This window comes from Phalacrocorax carbo, chromosome 20 (genome assembly GCF_963921805.1).
Source record: "Phalacrocorax carbo chromosome 20, bPhaCar2.1, whole genome shotgun sequence".
NCBI lineage: Eukaryota > Metazoa > Chordata > Aves > Suliformes > Phalacrocoracidae > Phalacrocorax > Phalacrocorax carbo.
The window spans coordinates 2,984,230-3,001,288 of record NC_087532.1 but is presented as its reverse complement, the minus strand read 5'-3'; the positions used below and the strand labels follow the sequence as shown (position 1 = coordinate 3,001,288).

The 17,059-nt window shown below is 48.2% G+C and overlaps 1 protein-coding gene and 1 long non-coding RNA gene across 2 annotated transcripts; both read right to left on the bottom strand.

Moving 5' to 3' along the window:
- Positions 1–4,487: 4,487 nt before the first annotated feature.
- LOC135316542 (uncharacterized) lies at positions 4,488–7,721 on the bottom strand. The gene is made up of 3 exons (XR_010375805.1): positions 7,520–7,721; positions 6,636–6,772; positions 4,488–4,947 (listed from the first exon to the last, which is right to left on the bottom strand). It is a non-coding gene; the product is annotated as an uncharacterized LOC135316542 (long non-coding RNA).
- Positions 7,722–10,412: 2,691 nt separating this feature from the next.
- Positions 10,413–13,790, bottom strand: FNDC10 (fibronectin type III domain containing 10). The gene has a single exon (XM_064470177.1). It carries the CDS (start codon positions 13,250–13,252, stop codon positions 12,575–12,577), a length of 678 nt encoding a protein of 225 aa, XP_064326247.1. The 5' UTR covers positions 13,253–13,790; the 3' UTR covers positions 10,413–12,574.
- Positions 13,791–17,059: the final 3,269 nt, after the last annotated feature.

The window sequence follows — 17,059 nt, the reverse complement described above, 5'->3', positions numbered from 1 at the left end:
TACCATAGAGAGAGAGGCAGAGCGGCGGCGGCGCGCTGCGAGTCGTAGAGCTGTAGGCGGGACCCCGCGGCTGCCCTGGCCTTGCTAGGCCTAGCTTGGCCAGGCCCGGCCCGGCCCGGGGAGAGGCGGATCCGCAGAGCCGGGCGGCCTCGGTCTTCATGGCCGCTCTGCCTGCCGGGCCTCGGATGCGCGACCCAGCAGCGATCGAGTGTTCCGAGGAAACACTGCTTCCTCCGGAGCCCGGGGCTCCCTGGGCAGCATGGGCTAAATGGTGGGCGCGACCCACAAGAGCACAGGTGTTTACAGAACAGGTCACTTAGTGTGAGTTTGTGAATCTTGTTGATTGCTTGTGCTGTTCACCTAAAAGTACTGCCTCACTTGCCAGCCTCTTACTGAGAGAGAAGAGCCACCAGCAGTCACCCACATTCCCCGGGCCAGTCGTCACCAAGTATGGCACCATTTATCTCCCCCCATCCAACTGCATTTCCCAGTTTCCTAAGCAGAGCAAGTGGTTGGAAGCAGCGCTGCAGAAATGGTTTGTTTCTGACCCAACTTCTGATTTCCCACAGGACAGCCCACTATTAGCACACAGCCTCTTAGTCCTACATGATAAAACTGTCCTGATGGACTGCTTAGCTACCAGATGGAATCACAGAATCATTAAGGTTGGAAAAGACCTCTAAGATCAAGTCCACCCCTCGACCCAACACCCCCTGGCCTCCTAAACCATGGCCCCAAGTGCCACGTCTACATGTCCTTTGGACCCCCCCAGGGATGGTGACTCCCCCACCTCTCAGGGCAGCCGGTGCCAGGGCCTGACCGCTCTTGCAGGGAAGACATTTTCCCTAATATCCAACCTAAACCTCCCCTGACACAGCTTGGGGCCATTCCCTCGCATCCTCTCACTGGTGACTGGGGAGCAGAGACCAGCCCCCCCCTCACTCCAGCCCCTCTCAGGCAGCTGCAGAGAGCGAGAAGGGCTCCCCTCAGCCTCCTCTTCTCCAGGCTAAACCCCCCCAGCCCCCTCAGCCGCCCCCCAGCACACTTGTGCTCCAGACCCTGCCCCAGCCCCGCTGCCCTTCTCTGGACACGCTCCAGCCCCTCAAGGCCCTTCTTGTCCCGAGGGGCCCAAACCTGAGCCCAGCATTCGAGGTGGGGCCTCCCCAGGGCCGAGCACAGGGGCCCCATCCCTGCCCGGCTCCTGCTGGCTGCACCAGTGCTGACACAAGCCTGGGGGCTGGTGGCCTCCTTGGCCACCTGGGCACTGCTGGCTCATGCACAGCCGGCTGTCAGCCAGCACCCCCAGGGCCTTCTCTGCCACGCAGCTTTCCAGCAGCTTTCCAGATGTTTTCCACCAGTGCTGTCCCAACATTAGTGACAACTGTGAGGCAGAAAAAGGCACTTGAATGAAACAACCCGAGGGCTAGTGCAAAACAGGGAGTAGCTGTGAGAAACTGACCAGCTTTGCTATTAATCACCATTAAATTTCATGTGTTTGTACTACTCTCCTTTACTGTAAACAAGGACAGGTATGCAATATTTTGCTGGATAAACATTCACACCCCTCATGTAAATTAAACATAAACAAGAGGATGTAGAAAACATCTGATGACGTACCTGGCTGGGTTTCACAACTAACCATGGCCTGGTACTGTTACTGTATGAGCAAGTAGCAATTTCAAAGTCTAATACAACAGCTAAAAGATTCCAGCAGAGACAACAGCAGTGTCTCTATTTAGTACTTTTGCAGTTCTGAAGAGTCTCAGGCACACGCACGCGTACACGTGTGCTATTAGGTTACACCTGCAGGTGTCAAAAAGAGAGACAGAAATGCAGTAATTCCCTGTGACCACATCAGCTAATACATTATCATCACCCCAGCTCCAAGGCCTCTAACCTAGCTGCTAGACAACGCTCTCCCATTTAATATACAGGCAATTTTCCAACGTCCAGAAAGAAATTACTCCAAATTGACAATGTAACGTCTCGGGTCTTCCCATCCTCTTCCCAAATATGCCCTGTTTCCATACTTCACACACCTATAATTCCCTTTTGCCTGGCACTGTAAACCACATACTCCATTCGTTTGTTTTCGGGAGAATGGGATTCAAGCAATCACTTTTTTCCTGCAAAGCAGTCTTCTGGCTAGTTTTCTTTCTGAGCACTAGGTGGCAGCCAAATGTTGCAGTGGGTCTACTGAGCTGGGCCACGGCGGAAAGACTGGGGAAGAGGAGGTTGGATGGAGAGCTGAATCATCCCCAAGAAAAAGTAAATTGGGTCTGACCCCCTGGATCAACCCCGTCTCCATGTCTGTGCCCAGAATGCTCTGTGCTGAGGACTCTGTAGTGAAGATGAGGCAGAGGTATGCTTTCTGTTATGCTTAATTGCTGAATTCTGCGTTTTAGGAGTCAACTCTCATGCTTTTACTGAAAACCATTCAAATAGAAAAATGAAATTGTTAAGGTTGGAAAAGACCTTTAAGAAATAAGAATAATAAGAACAGCCAAAACTAGGAGTTATTTATGTACCGCCTGACAAGTAAAATACAGTGACTTCAGAACTCTTTCGCTCGCATACAGGTCAAAATGATCATGGCACTCCTTGCTTAGCCCTGACCAATTAATTTTTCCCTGAGGCTTTTGTCATCTTTTCCCCTTTCCTTATCATTGTGCTTTTCTGCCTTGATTTACTTGCACTATTTCAGCCGACTCCAGTACTCTTCAATGCTTGAGAAGCAAGACAGGTAGGAGAGATGAGAAACCAAGGCTTCAGCAGGACGTAGAGGTTTCCCTCTTCATTCCAGAAAAGGTCCCTCGAGCAGTGAGAGGACATTAGCAGATCGGTGAGGTGGAAGCTTATCTCTCTGAGTATATAAGGACATTTTCACTGTTGGTGCAGAATATAAAGGAAACCAACTCCAATTCGAGTGTGCACAGACTCCAAGTACAAAAGTTGTCTGTGTTAAAATTCAACACCATGACAGGGGCCACAAACCCTAAGCACAAGCCTAGTCCTTAGGCCAGGCCCTCTTAGGCATATGCAATATGCACTAGCCCTCTCCTTCCTCTCCTGTGTCAGCCATACCCTTTGGGGTTAAAAGTGCCATCTCAGTCCCGTCTGGAGCAATTACAATGGAGCAGCTGACAAGCGAAACAAATTTAGTTACGCCCTACCAAATTAGTGTCATGATTCCAGCAGGCCAAACAAATTGCCATCGAGACTGCACAGAGCAGGTCAAGCTATTTGCCATGTATTGCTGTGACAGGAAATCTGTAATATAACGGGAGCGTTACATACAAGGACTATTAAAGAAGATAGTACGGTTACCTGGTATTTAATTTTCATTCTAATCCTTTCCAGTATTTATTAGTTTACCATTTATTTGGTCTAAGACAGAACTGAGACTCCTACCCTAGTAAGCTTTATTAAGTAAAATACATCATTAGAAAGTGCTCGTCAGATAGATGAAACTCTGAAAGTACTTGGGAAGCTTAACTGAATATGACTCCAGCTCCATTTCAGGAAGGCAATAGAGGAGTGAGAGCTGAAGTAACTATGCAGGACTTAGGCCCTAAACAGAATGACAATAAAGAATTTTTATGAGAGGGAGAGGATCACACAGAACAATACTGCCTGCCAATAAAAACCAAATTCCTACACAATATTTTCCAAGTGACTAAGATTAAAGAGCAAAAATTAAATTGGAAAAATCCCTGTTTTTTCTACAGAAATGAAAAATCTTTATAAGAAAAGAATACCTGATAGGACATTTACAAATGAGCTTTTCATAAGATGCTCACAATTATTTTATAAAAACATTTCCAGAAACCTGTTTCAAAGATGAAAGCTCCACATGTACCTCTACTATTATTGTATGCTGGAATTAACAACTCAAAACACAAAGCTTGCAAATGTGAGATTACCGAGGGCAGAAGAATTTAGGACAGATATATTCCAAAAGCAAGAACCAAAATAGCCATCTCTTGCTGCATTTATCTCAGAAGAATTTTTATTGCAATAGAGCAGAAATCTGGGACACAAGGACCCAAGATAATTACACATTGATCTTAGTACTCACATGTCTTTACTTGCTCTTAAAAAGTACCCCTACAGAAACAAGGTCCAACAAAGGATATGTGAGCAAAGTACCTCCACACTTGTGTGGGGAAATGAAAAAAAAATGACAAAATTCATAACCTGAAAATTCAGAGATAGCAGGAATACAGTGATTAAAGGAAGGAAAAGATAACGGGCCATCAGACAAAATAACCAGCTGAATATATCTCAGGTATTTCCCTCATACAGAACTAGAGCTACAAAAGATAGGTCATCTACAGACATGTTCTCACACAGATCTTGCAGCTATAGTATAGAATAAAAGGAAATATGGAAAATAAGACAAAGACTAATGACAGATAAAAATTAAAACCAAAAATGGAACACAAAAGAGACAAAAAGCAGAATAATATCTTAATGAAAAAAACTGGTGCAGAGATCAGGAAACGGATTTTATTATTGGTGAAAAAGTATTCTACAACTTTTTATTTTGTCTGAAAAGCATAAATAAAATTTATGGGAGTTAGGAAATAAATATACGAAGAGAGACATTAAACACAAGAACAAAAAAAACAATTGTCTTCCCAGAAGAGAAGAAAGACCTCACTGCAGCACCAGCTCCAGCCAACCTCAAACAATAATGCCTCCCGTTCTCCCAAAGGCAGAGAGGTAAAAAACTAAATCCAGCCTAATGCCTCGCTGCTCCGGGCAGCAAAAGGGCTCGGGAGCAACAGGGAGCGCCGATCTGCATGCCAGGCCCTACCTTCAGAGAAGTGCCACTGCCCGGGGTCTCCCTCCGCCAACTCCTGGGACTTGCATCATTGGCCTCGTAACCATCCTGCAGATTCTTCTCGCTCGTTGCTTGCAGGTTCTCCAAAGCCTTACTCATTTCTGCATGGCAGGAGTGGGGAACCAGGAGCAAGAGAAATATAGGAGACAAGATCAGGACATCAAAGAAACAACTCTTTTCCCCGGCCCAGCTGAACTTCACCTAGTGAGGTGGGGTTTTCCCTGCCCAACCTGGTGCTCGAGCTCTGAGGCCTCCTCCAGGACCCTCCCCTTCCCACTTCTCGGGGGGTCTTCAGACTCCTCTTAAGGCCTCTCAGCATCTCAGAGAGGCAGCTTGTGTGACCTTCACCCCAGCTACACAGCTCTCACTCGGCCAAGGCTGTCAGCAGTGCTCAGGACCATAAAGGCAGAGGCCCAAGACCAGGGTAGCGGGAGGGCAGGGCTCAAGAGAGCTCCGTGCCCACCCTGAGTGGCAAGAAGACCACTGGCATCGTGCTTAGAAGGTGCTCGGAAGGCGCACACCCTGGGTGCCCAGTGAAAGCACCATCAAGACAAGAGGCCACTGCGGCATCGACCCACACCTGGACTGCAGGGAGGGCAGGGGGGTCTTCCTCTATGAGCCTTTAATTAATGGGTACTCACAGTGCACTGACTGCCAGCCAGGCATGAAGCCCAGTCGGCAGAGACCTCGGCCCCAATTATGGGGAGGTCGGTCAGCTCAAAGGCATAAGCCTCGCATGCGTGTACAACCCTTAAAGGGAAGGCTGGTGCCACGCACGCTCCTTACAGCGCTGGCATGCCAAGTGTGACATTAATCATCCGCAATACACCAAGTGGGCTGACCTGCTCCTGGGTTACTGGCAGGTCACGCCTCAGTACCTGCCAAAGGGGGCTCATAAAGAGCTGCCTTCTCCCCACCAGCAAGGGGATGTGTTCTGTACCCACAGAAATGCCCTCTGAGGGGAACGCAGGAGGATCCTTTGGCTCATGTGCACAACGTTTCTTGTTCTCCGCTCCTGTGAAGCATCAAAAGCTAATACTGCAGCAATTTGAAACAAAAACATGCAAAAATACAATCCTCACACTCCCATCACCCCCATACATACCAACATGCACATGAGACAGCTTCCCAGAAGAGAAAAAAGACCTCACTGCAGCATCAGCTCCAGCCAATCTCAAACACAAATGCCTTCTGTTCTCCCAGAAGGAGAGAGGTACAAAACTACATCCAGCCTACCGCGAGGTGGCCGATACTTTGGCCCTAGAGATCTTCACAGCTCCTCTCGAGGTGCAGCACATGGCATGCACCGAGGCCGCGAAGCCTCAGGCCACGCACTGAGTGCAGGCAGGCCCTGCGGAAACAACTGCTGCCCAGGCACGAGGCGCCGCGGGCTGACACCTCGACCCCGACTACAGAGCAGGCTCTCGCCTCAGGCTACCAAGGGCCTAGAAATAGGTAGCTGGCAGCTTCCACTCTGCTAACTGGGGAGCCACGCTACGCAGGCTGGCATCGCGTGGTAAAGTGCCACCGGCGCAGAGACTGGGACCCCATTCACTGGGCAGTCCTACGGCTCAGGCCTCTCAGGAGCTTGCTCTCCCCAAGACGACAGACGGCAGCATGGTGACTTCCACCCTCTTTACAGGGCCGTCACCCTCAGTGGCCACAAAGAGCTGCAACACGGCAAAACACCAACTGAGCAGAGACCACAGCCCTCGATTACAGGGGGGCTTTGCTGCTCAGGACAGCAAAAGGGCTCGGGAGCAACAGGGATCTGCAAGCCAGGCCCTACCTTCAGAGAAGTGCCACTGTCCGGGGTCTCTCTCCTCCATCTCCCAGGACTTGCATCATTGGCCTCGTAACCATCCTGCAGATTCTTCTCGCTCATTGCTTGCAGGTTCTCCAAAGCCTTCCTCACCTTGCTTGCTTCTGCATGGCAGGAGCGGGGAACCAGGAGCAAGAGAAATATAGGAGACAAGATCAGGACATTGAAGAAACAACTCTTTTCCCCGGCCCAGATGAACTTCACCTAGCAAGGCAGGGCTCTCCATGCCCTGGAAGGGGTGCTTTCTCTCGCCTAAAAATGTTTTCTGTGCTCCTCTTAATACTTTTTCCCTCTGTGCTTTCTAAGAAATCCTTTCCCCACTATCACCTCAGCACTTCTTGAGAAAAGCTTTTCCTTTCTCTCCCCCGAGCACTTCCCACAAATGTCTTTCACCTCTTTCCATTCCGTGCTTCCCAGCTAATTCGTTCCTCCCTCCCCTTGTGCTTTGCACAAAAGCCTTTTCCCTACAGCACTTTCCACAGAAAGCCTTTCCCCACTACCCCTTGACATTTCCCTACAAAACGTCTCCTCCTTCACCCATCCAATGCTGCCTGACAAACTGTTTTTCTCTCCCTCCCCTCAGCACTTTCCTTGGAGCCTTTTCCCATCTTTCAGCGCCTTCGGCACCTCCTCACACAACCCCTCGCTCTCCTCTCAGCACCTTGTACAAAAGCCAACCCCCAGGCACGTCCTGGTAAAACCTCTTCCCCTCTTCTCTTGCATGTCCTAGAAAAAAAAACCCTTTCCTTTCTATTCCATCGACTTTCCCAACCAAATCTTTCCCACTCCCTGCCCTCAGCCTTATCACAAACTGCTCCCCTCTCCTCAGATCTTCCCACCTCACATCTCACCTCAGTGCGTGCAGACGAAGCCCTCCTTGCCACCCAGCGTTTCCCACCTAAACCCATCCCCTCTCTCTCCCCAGTGCTTCCAGAGAGAAGCCTTTCCCCCTTCCCTTCCTTTGCGCCTGCCTCCCTCCCGGCAAAACATTTTTTTTCCTTCTTTTCCTTCGCTGCTCTTCAGCATAGCCCGCCCGTGCTCCTCCCCGCTGCGCTCCCCACCGAGACCTTTCGGCACAGCCCCTTCTGCAGAAACCTCTTGCACCGCTTCTCCTCTCAGCTGTTCTTGCTAAATCTGCCCCACTGGCCGCAACACCCACTCTTTTCTTTCTTCTTATTCTGCAAAGGCACCCTGCAAATCATCGTGTAGTTCTGGGATATCTGGCTAGTGAATGAATTAGCGGCATGGGTATGTCTACTTTTACAAAGGGTCTATGGGTCAATGCCCAGAGATCTCCTCTGGAAAAGTCTTCCACCAAAATCACTTTTGGAGGGGTTTTCTTGGCACATTGTGCCATCATTTACATCTCGGCAAAGCGAAAATACTGCTGAAAATACTGCCAGTGAATTTTAAATAAAAAGCCAAACATTGTGATATGAAAATTTCCACATCAAAAAACATTCTTTCAGGTGAAAACAGAACAAGGGGTTTGGGCAATTTTTCCCCAGATGAGATCAGACAATATGTAAAGGAGATGCAGTGACCAGATCTATGATGAAGCAATACCAATCAGGGTGTATTTGCTCAGGCTAAACCTGCAGAAGACCCCGTCCAAGCATCACTGCTATAATTACTAAGCTGTTAACAGGGATGTGAGTTAACAGCTATCTGCCACTTTTTATCCTTTCAGCCTACTCTTCCTAGCCTTTCTTTTGGAACATATTGGTGAAACAGAACAGCAGTTTGCAGCCTCGTAAGACTACAACTCCAGGTCTCCATGGAAGCAAAATACTAGCTTTCACTTGTACCTCCAAATAAAGCTAAGCAACCTTTCCTTTTTGAACCACAAAAAAATATCGTAATGGAATTAAGAGAGATTCTTCGCCTGAGGCACAGACTGTTTCCTCAAGAACATTCAAAGCTGGGGTCAGGCTGAGCTTGAGCTGCTTATATTTAAGCAGTTGTTTTCCTCACATTTAACACAGGGCAAGGGAAAGAAAAGCTTGTTAGTGAGCATATCACTCTTCATTTTAACTCCTGCAGAAATGGATATGGCTTGATATTTGTACTGGAAATGACCGGATAAACGCAGGACCATATACAACCTGAGAGCATACCATATGGATTTTTTAATAGCCAGGTCCTTGTACAGTAATATGGAGAATGTGTAGTTGCCTTAGAAACTATTTCCACTCTTTCCCAAAGCAGTAGGTACGTAACAGCCAGCTTCTTGGCAGTTATAAATCAGCCTACTGCCACCTCTTAACTGCTGCCTGGACCGGCCAGGATTGATTATAACTCTACAAGTTACTCTGCATGTTTTGGGAATTGCTGCAAATACTGGATAAACCTTTCTTGAACTGTGCAGTCTCACAAAGACTCGTGGGACTCAAATTAATATCAAGTAGACGTCATCTTCCCCATTATTGCTGAAAGGAAATGTCTATACTCGTGATAGAAGACACTTCTATACTCATGATGGAGAAAAAACCCTGCAGTTATTAATGCGTTGGCAGATATTTTGCTTAATGTCACATAAAATGAAATAGGGAATACTCTGATTTTCTTTTCCAGACACCAAGATGCATCCAATTAAAACTTAATCCACTGAAAATGAATGAGAAACTATAAGATATTGTTTCCCACATTCCACTTATAAGGCATGGAAAGGAAAAAAAACCTGATAAAAATAATCCTTCAGAGATTTAGAGAATTGAGAATTTCCTCCATCAGGATTTACATTCTTGTTCTACATATTTTGCCCTTGCTTGTTTATCCATCCTCTGCCCAGCTTGCTGTTGCAATGCAATCCACAGAGGCAGATGCATGAAGATGTGAGATGACTACAAATAACGTCTCTGTAGTACCTACTGGGTGCTGTTTCAGCAGGTAACAGTATCCTATCAATGCCTGCAGAGGTGTCTCACTGAAGACAGTCACATACAAAACTGTATATGAAATTTGGTGCTCGGTTTCTTCAGACCCATATCAGTGTTACCACAATGAAGAGCGCTGGCTGCACACAAAATGAAGTAGCTTGAATTGGTAACCAAAGATGGATTTAGGAGCTAAGGGCAGCTCGTTCAAAGGTCAAAATGGGATCATTTATACTCAAAACCAGAGACACCCAGCTACCATAATTAATGGCTTTGGCTCAGTGAGTTTTCATTCAAAATTTCACATCTGGCTTCCTATATCTGAAAGACTGAAGTGGTCATCCTGAGTATTGCGCCTCTTTTCCCCCTGCTGCTGGACATGTAGATCATGAGCTCCTTGTGCTAGGTGCTGTGACCTCCTGCTTGATAAGAATATTTTAGGTGGGACCAGATGATCTGTCTAGCCCAAGCCTTTTTTCACAATTACAGACAGTACCATGATGAATTTCAGGCAGAAGAATGGCTTGCCCAGAGAGGCTGTGCAGTCTCTGTCCCCAGAGATTTTCAAGGCAACACTGGACACAGCCCTGAGTAACCTGCTGTGATCCCATGGCTGAGCCCGCTTTGAACAGGAGGCTGAGCCAGATGATGTCCAGAGGTCCCTTCCAACCCGAACTACCCTGTGATCCTATAGTCTAAACCTCTAGTAAATAAAAATAAAGTCTTCAGAGAATAAATATCTTTTCTTTTTCCCATTAATGTTGTCATAATTTTACAGTAGGCAATGGAATATCATTTTGACCAGTCTTTAGGCAGGTTTGCTCAGTTTGAGTCAAACGAGATCTTTAACCATTAAGTATTTGTGATGTTTTAATTTCATTATTCTCTTAATTTATTAAGGTCAACACCAAGATGGTACAAGGCTCATTATTTATACATTTAATTTTCACATCTGGCAATTCATGACAAGATGAAGAACAGAACAGTAACACTGGTTGACAGGAGCTGACAGAGATATACAAAATCCGTGCCTCTCTAACAGTCCAGTGCTGAACTGGCTACAGGAAAGACTGACTTTAAACCTTCAAAAGACCTGTGACCCAAATTTACCGTGTGTTTCAATTCACTGAACTGAACCACTAGATGCAATTTGTCTTAATGTTCTTAAAAACTGCCTTTTCTTTGAGCAGTCAACCTCCTTCGGGATAAAGAAAGAAAGAAAAAAATATTACATAGTCCTTCGATATCAATGAAAACCACCATCTTTCTGTTACTGTGATGCTGGATATTGTCAGGCTGCTTAAATCAAGTATGCAGGCAAGTTAATAAAAAGAGAACACTGATAAATTTAGAGTCCGCCGCATGTGAGAAAGAAAACAAAGCAAGAATAACAAACACATCAAAGGTTTTTCTGCCTGATGAAATACAGACCTTCAGTTTCTCAGCCACCCTCCAATTATCAAAGGGCTTATGATTAGTACAAATACTGCATTTTGTTAGGGATTTCATACACTTTCTATATTTACCCTCTACTAGCAAGTTTATACTTCACAAACTACTTTCACAAAGAAAAGCATAGGGGCCATTTCACCAGTGATAAACATTTACACAAACAGATCACACATGAAACTGAAGTATTTTAATAGCAATATCCCTTTACAGAAGAGCTGTTCCCCTACGTTTGCTTTAGGTGCTCAGTTTAAGTGATACCAAGTCATTTTCTGTTACAGCAGTCAACTACATACAAACAACACTGAATAAAAACTATCTCACTAAATAAACACCTCCCAGATGGTAACTCACTGTTTTGTGCATCTGTTAAAGCTCAAGTAATGATCAGCCTAAGTTTGGTGTATTTTTTTAAAAAGAAGAAACAAACAACCAAACAAACAAACCAACAACCACCAGTTTCAGAGACAAAAACACTAGGGGAGATACAGTTGTCTATGAAGACTACAAGAACAGATATACCAATATAAATGGGACCAATTCTCAGCACTAAGGCACAATAGAATTAATACTAGAATATGGCTAAAACCTTACTTACTACAGCAGTGAGTGAGCAGCTAACAAGGAGTGTTCCTATGCTCAAAACACCTGGCTACAACACTAGTGAGCTCTGTGTTTAAGACGCTTTTACCTTGGTGTAGCTGCACACAGCATTCCTTAACGATGGGGTTTCAGAGGGCAGTGATGGTGCTCATTTACACTGTACTTAAGGTTCAAACTTGCACAACAAAATGGAATTTTCATCCTCAATTTGTCCCTTTAGCATTGCTCTTTGTGGAAGCTACTGATGTGACACTTCTAAAGGGAGAAAAGCAGGATTAGTCGGTGTAGGATGTTGACGGTCACTCAAGCTGACCAGAAACCCCCTGTTGTTTTGGACAGCGGCCAGCCTAGGTCCCAAAATTGGTGACCAGCATAAGGCACGATACAAAACCCACTTAAGTCACGAGATTTAGGTGGGCTTTGGATCAAAGACAAACTTCGCTATGGGTTTTGTGGTTCCACCGGTCTGTTCTCCCAGGCTTGAAAGAAAATTCCCCCTCAGGAAAAAATTCACGCACACATCTAGAGCAAGGGGATTTAGGCATAGGCTTAAAGTAAGCGTGTTCTGGAGAGTCTTCTCAAACAGGCCCTCTGTAAGATCTGTCGCTTGCTTTTAAAACTGTCATTTTTCTGGCACTTGTGGACCTTTGCCGTTATTTACTTTTAATCCACTGAGACCCGCTGAGTTCAGTAACCAGGTATGGCTCAGGCTGAGAAGCCACCCTAGGAGGAAGAAGAGCTCCAAATACTGAGGAAAACCCAAATCCCGGAAGTTTGGGAAAGGCAAACTCGTGTCACCCAACGCTTCAAACGAGGCCCTGGGCAAACCCGCTGCGAGGGCAGTTTGGAAACACCTCTCCTCCTCCCCTGAAAGAGCTAGCAAGGCGGCGGCGAGAAGCGGTCGGGCAAGGGAACCGGGAGCGCGGCCTGCTACGGGCACCGGGGCCCGGCCTGGCTCCCGCGGGCCCAGGCTGACGGCTAGGCGCGGTGCGGGACGGCGGCGCCCGCGGGCCCGCCGAGAGCCGGGCTCATGAGGTTCTCGGTGATATAAGCCACCAGGAGGCAGATGAAGACGAGCATGACGCAGATGGAGCCCCCCACGGCCGTCATGGCGACGACGATGTCCCGCATGGCGGCCGGCTCCACGCGGAACTCCACGCACTGGGCGGGCGGCGCGGGGCGCGGCGGGGCGTAGCGCGGCTGCAGGCAGAGGCGGTAGCGCACGCTGCCGTGCGCCTCGGGCAGCAGGTAGTCGCGACAGGCGGCGCCCAGTTCCACGCTGTCGCAGGGGAAACGCGTGTAGGTGCCGTCCCAGGAGCAGTTGAGCGCGAAGCCGCGGAGGCCGGCGGCGGGGCGCGGCGGCCCCCACTGCAGCAGCACGCTGCCGTTGCGCAGGACGTTGGCCACCAACGCGCCGCCCGGCGAGCGGTGGGCCCGGCAGGCCCGAGCCGCGCACTGGAAGCCGCGGGCCGGCGTGCGGAAGCAAAGCCGCCCGCCCGCCGCGCCTTCGGCCCCCACCTTGTAGGGGCACCACGGCTGCTCCTCCGCCGCCTCCGCCGCCCCGGCCCGCCGCGGAGAGGCGGGCGGTGCCCTCAGGGCGGGCGCCGGCGCCCCGAGGCAGAGCAAGGCGAGGAAGGGCGGCAGCAGGCTGGGCATGCCGGCCGCCGCGGCATGGGAGCCGAGCCGCGGTGCCGGCGGAGGGCTGCGGCGCCTCGCACGCCGGTTATAAACGCGGGCTCCGCAGCCGTTCCGCCGGCCGCCAATGGAGAGGCGGCTCCGCCGTTAACTCTCGCTGGGCTGCGGAGCACCAGCCGCGCTGGGCAGGCGGCGGCGGGCGGCTCCGGCCCCGCCGTGCCCGGCCTGCGGCGGGGGGGGGGGGGGTTGGGCGGGCGCTGCGCCCCCCGGTAAGGGCCGGCATGGGCCCGGCGCTGCCCCCGCCCCCCCCCCCCGCCCCGACCCTCCGAGCCCGGGCACGGCGTAGCGGCGAGGCTGTGCTTTGCTCGCCGCCGGTCCTGGGCGGCCGCGGGCACCGCTCACGGGAGGGCGCCGGGGTGCCGCAGCAGGGGCCGGGGCAGGGCTGCGGCGCCTTACAGAGCTCCCCTCAGAGAAACGGGCGTTACGTGGCTTTTTTCTTTTAATGGCTGTGTCTGCAGACCCAGGCTGCTTTAACCCCTTCGGGCTGGACGTTCTGAGAAACGCGGCAAGAACGTAATAGGGGGAAGACAGACACGGGCCCCTCAGGGGGGCAGCCGGTAGCCGGGATAAAGCTGGGGGTCTGGGCACGTAGTCTGTGAGGCCAGAGGAAGGAGACACTCCTCTTCGCCCCGTCTTCTGGCAAAAGCCACCTCCCCCGCCGGCGGACCGAGCCACAGCCCGTCCAGCTGAGGCGGAGCCGGCTGTCCTGCGGCGCGGCGGGGGCTGACGGCGGCAGCAGGGCCCGGCCCGGCCCCGCCCCGCCGCTGCACGGCCTGGGAAGGTTTACGCGATGGGCTTGTGTGAGTACGGAAACAAAAGATCTCTAATTAAAAAAAAATAATAATTATATATATACTTAACCTATGCGCTGTTTGAAGATTCTTTGAACAGTTAAAGCAGCTTTTACCAATTTAAGTCCTGTCTCTCCCAAGTGGCAGGTTTCATCCCACACCAAAAATTGTGGGGTTTTTGTTCATGTTTTGGTCAGGTTTTACAGAGTGACCTGGGCCAACTTTTATAGCAAAACATAAGCATTTGTCTATATTTAACTTGTAAAGTAGAAGAATTATCACATATGGTTAAAACCCCAGAAATGTGCCTAAACACATGGGTGTAGTTCTTCACTGTGTTACCTATTTGGAAATACAAGAGCTACAGGTTACTATGTAAGTTTTCTTTAAAAGTGTTTATTATCTTATATTTTAAACTTCTATAACAAAAAAAAAATTCTAAAGCCTATTTTTATTTCATACTCTGAACAAAAACCAAACCCAAATCATACACCTTGGACTTGATTGAAGGTGTTCCTTGAATATATACAAAGTGTAATTTGCAGCCATGCAGAACTTGTTCAAATAGTTTTGTTTTCTGGATGCACTGAACATCAACATGACCAAACGGTCTCATATCAAGACACCGTTTCCTGTCTGAAAGACTTGCTTTTTTTAAAGGACAGTGTTTCTAAAGGAAATCTTTAAACATAATTTAACAATACCAAGTTTTATAAGTTATTTCCACATTTGATTTAAAAACTAGATGTGATGTGGTGGGGAGGGTGTCTGCTAGCCTATAGAAAGTTGCTACAAATCTCTTGATGCCAAGAGGTAGCGATAGGAATCAATGAAAAAGATAGGGTCAGCACAGAAAAGGATGCTGAAGTTGCAGTAATGTCTGCTCTCCTCAGAACACACTTGGTTCTTACAGAACAACAGGAGGTGCTGTGCTGCTGAAGGCACTTCTTGGTGGCTGAGGGAAACTTACCTGTGAAGCCAGCTAGGATGCAAAACTGGAGATCTGACAGCCCTTCCTGAGCAACACGTGGGTGTTCAGGAGATGGTTGGAGCCAAACTAAGCAAGTTTTGCCTCCTTAAGCTTTGTGCAGTCCTAACTACAATTAAACGCAGACTGCGCTCCAGAGCCGTCGTGGTTTCAGTGACCGGGGACGAGGTCTGGCACCAGCCTCTGCTGTTGCTGATCATTTACAATGCACGTTGAGTTCTGTTGCAAGAGCCAACAGAAGGGTCTGGCATTTGGTACAGGAAAGGAAAATGGTTGGCACAGCAATGAAGACACCTGATTGCATGTGCTGCATCCCTTCGCTCTGGACTTAATTCCATACTTGCATTTGAAGCTGTAGAAGAGAAGCTAACCAGAGATACTTCATTTCAAGGAAAGCTGTGGAAGCCTCCTCAAACATCTTTCCCAGAACAACTGCCAGAATTACCAGGAATTGGAATAGATAATCATACTCTTCCCTTTGGTTTTGAGTCCTGAACCTCTGACTCATGCAAGTCAGTAGCATACCTGCACACTGACTTCCATGTACGTGTTATGATCAGAATAACTGGTTCTGTGGTTACAGGCTGGGACAGGCTTGTTGTTGAACACAACAGTGAGCAGACCTAAACAGATCGTGAAAGCTGTGGATCCTTGTGCCCTCGCTGTCATCCTTAGACCTTTTGGCTTATAGGTGCCCCCTTGCACTGGTGACCCACGCTCATCTTTATAACAAGACATCTGGATAATCACATATTCCTTTGATTGCCAGATTTTCTTCAGGCACATGAATGTGAGGATACAGAACACCCCAACTCCTGCCAGCGACACTTACACCTACTTCATCTTTCCCATGTACATTGATATTCTCTAACACTAAAGCACCACCGAGTTCAGCAGAACCGGCAGGCTTCACTCCAGAGGTGGTTGTGTGAAATGGTACTGAGAGAGGTGTGGGCTGAGGCAAAAAGACACACTATTGCAAGGCGCAAAGGAGGAATGAGCACTGAAGGACGTTCATTCCCTGGCAGGTCTCCATCAGTCTAGGTTAGATTCATATTTAATCCCTAAGCTTAACAACAGCCAATCTCCCTCAGACTCTGTAGGATATGAACAATAGTCATCCTTAGAAACAACTGTTACTCTTAAGTCATACATATATATATAATTAGAAATGAGAGGACAACTGTGGTTGGTTTGGGGATATGCATAAAGTTCACTTTTACAGTATTGTAAGGGTTTAGGGTATTTTATCCTCCAACTATTTCAGATGCTTAGAGAAAACATCTCATTAAACTCCTAATAGATTGTCACATTTTAACCCCTAAAAAATGCCATGTTGAATGAGCCCAATAATCCTAAAGAGTTTTTCAAGTAAGGAGTGGATTACAGAGAAGTAGGCTTCATTAAACAAAGGTTTCATTTAACTAATCCATAGGCATATGTTTTCTTCATCCATGCCTTTATTTGTAAGGGCACAGAATATACTGTTAATTCTCATCAACTGGCTAAAGATGTTGCCACATCACTTACTTTGCCGTCAGGTGAACCCTGGAAATATACTTGTTTACAGAAATCTAATCTACATCATCATGCTGGAGTCCAAAGAAAATAAAGAGCAACCCATCAAAAAAATTTGTAACAGCGCTACAGATTAGCTACACCTTATCCTGCACTGCATCCTTTGGCCTTGCACCATGTCTCTAAGCAAAAGAATTATTTATGCAGGAGACAAGCAGAAACACATGCTTTGGCTTGGTCAGTCTGCCAGCACTGGCTTCGCATGAATACTTTGTCTCATTGTTTGCTTTCTTTGTAATCCAGCTGTTTCCCAAGACATTCTTCTGTGCCCCAGTCTGCAGTAAAACTCAGCCTGGACTTGCTATCTGTATTGCTTCAACAGTTCGCCACTTGGGAAAAACACTAGTATTTGCTTTAAGCAGTGAACCCCCAGGCAGCATATTAAAACCAGTAACATCCCATAGCGCTTTA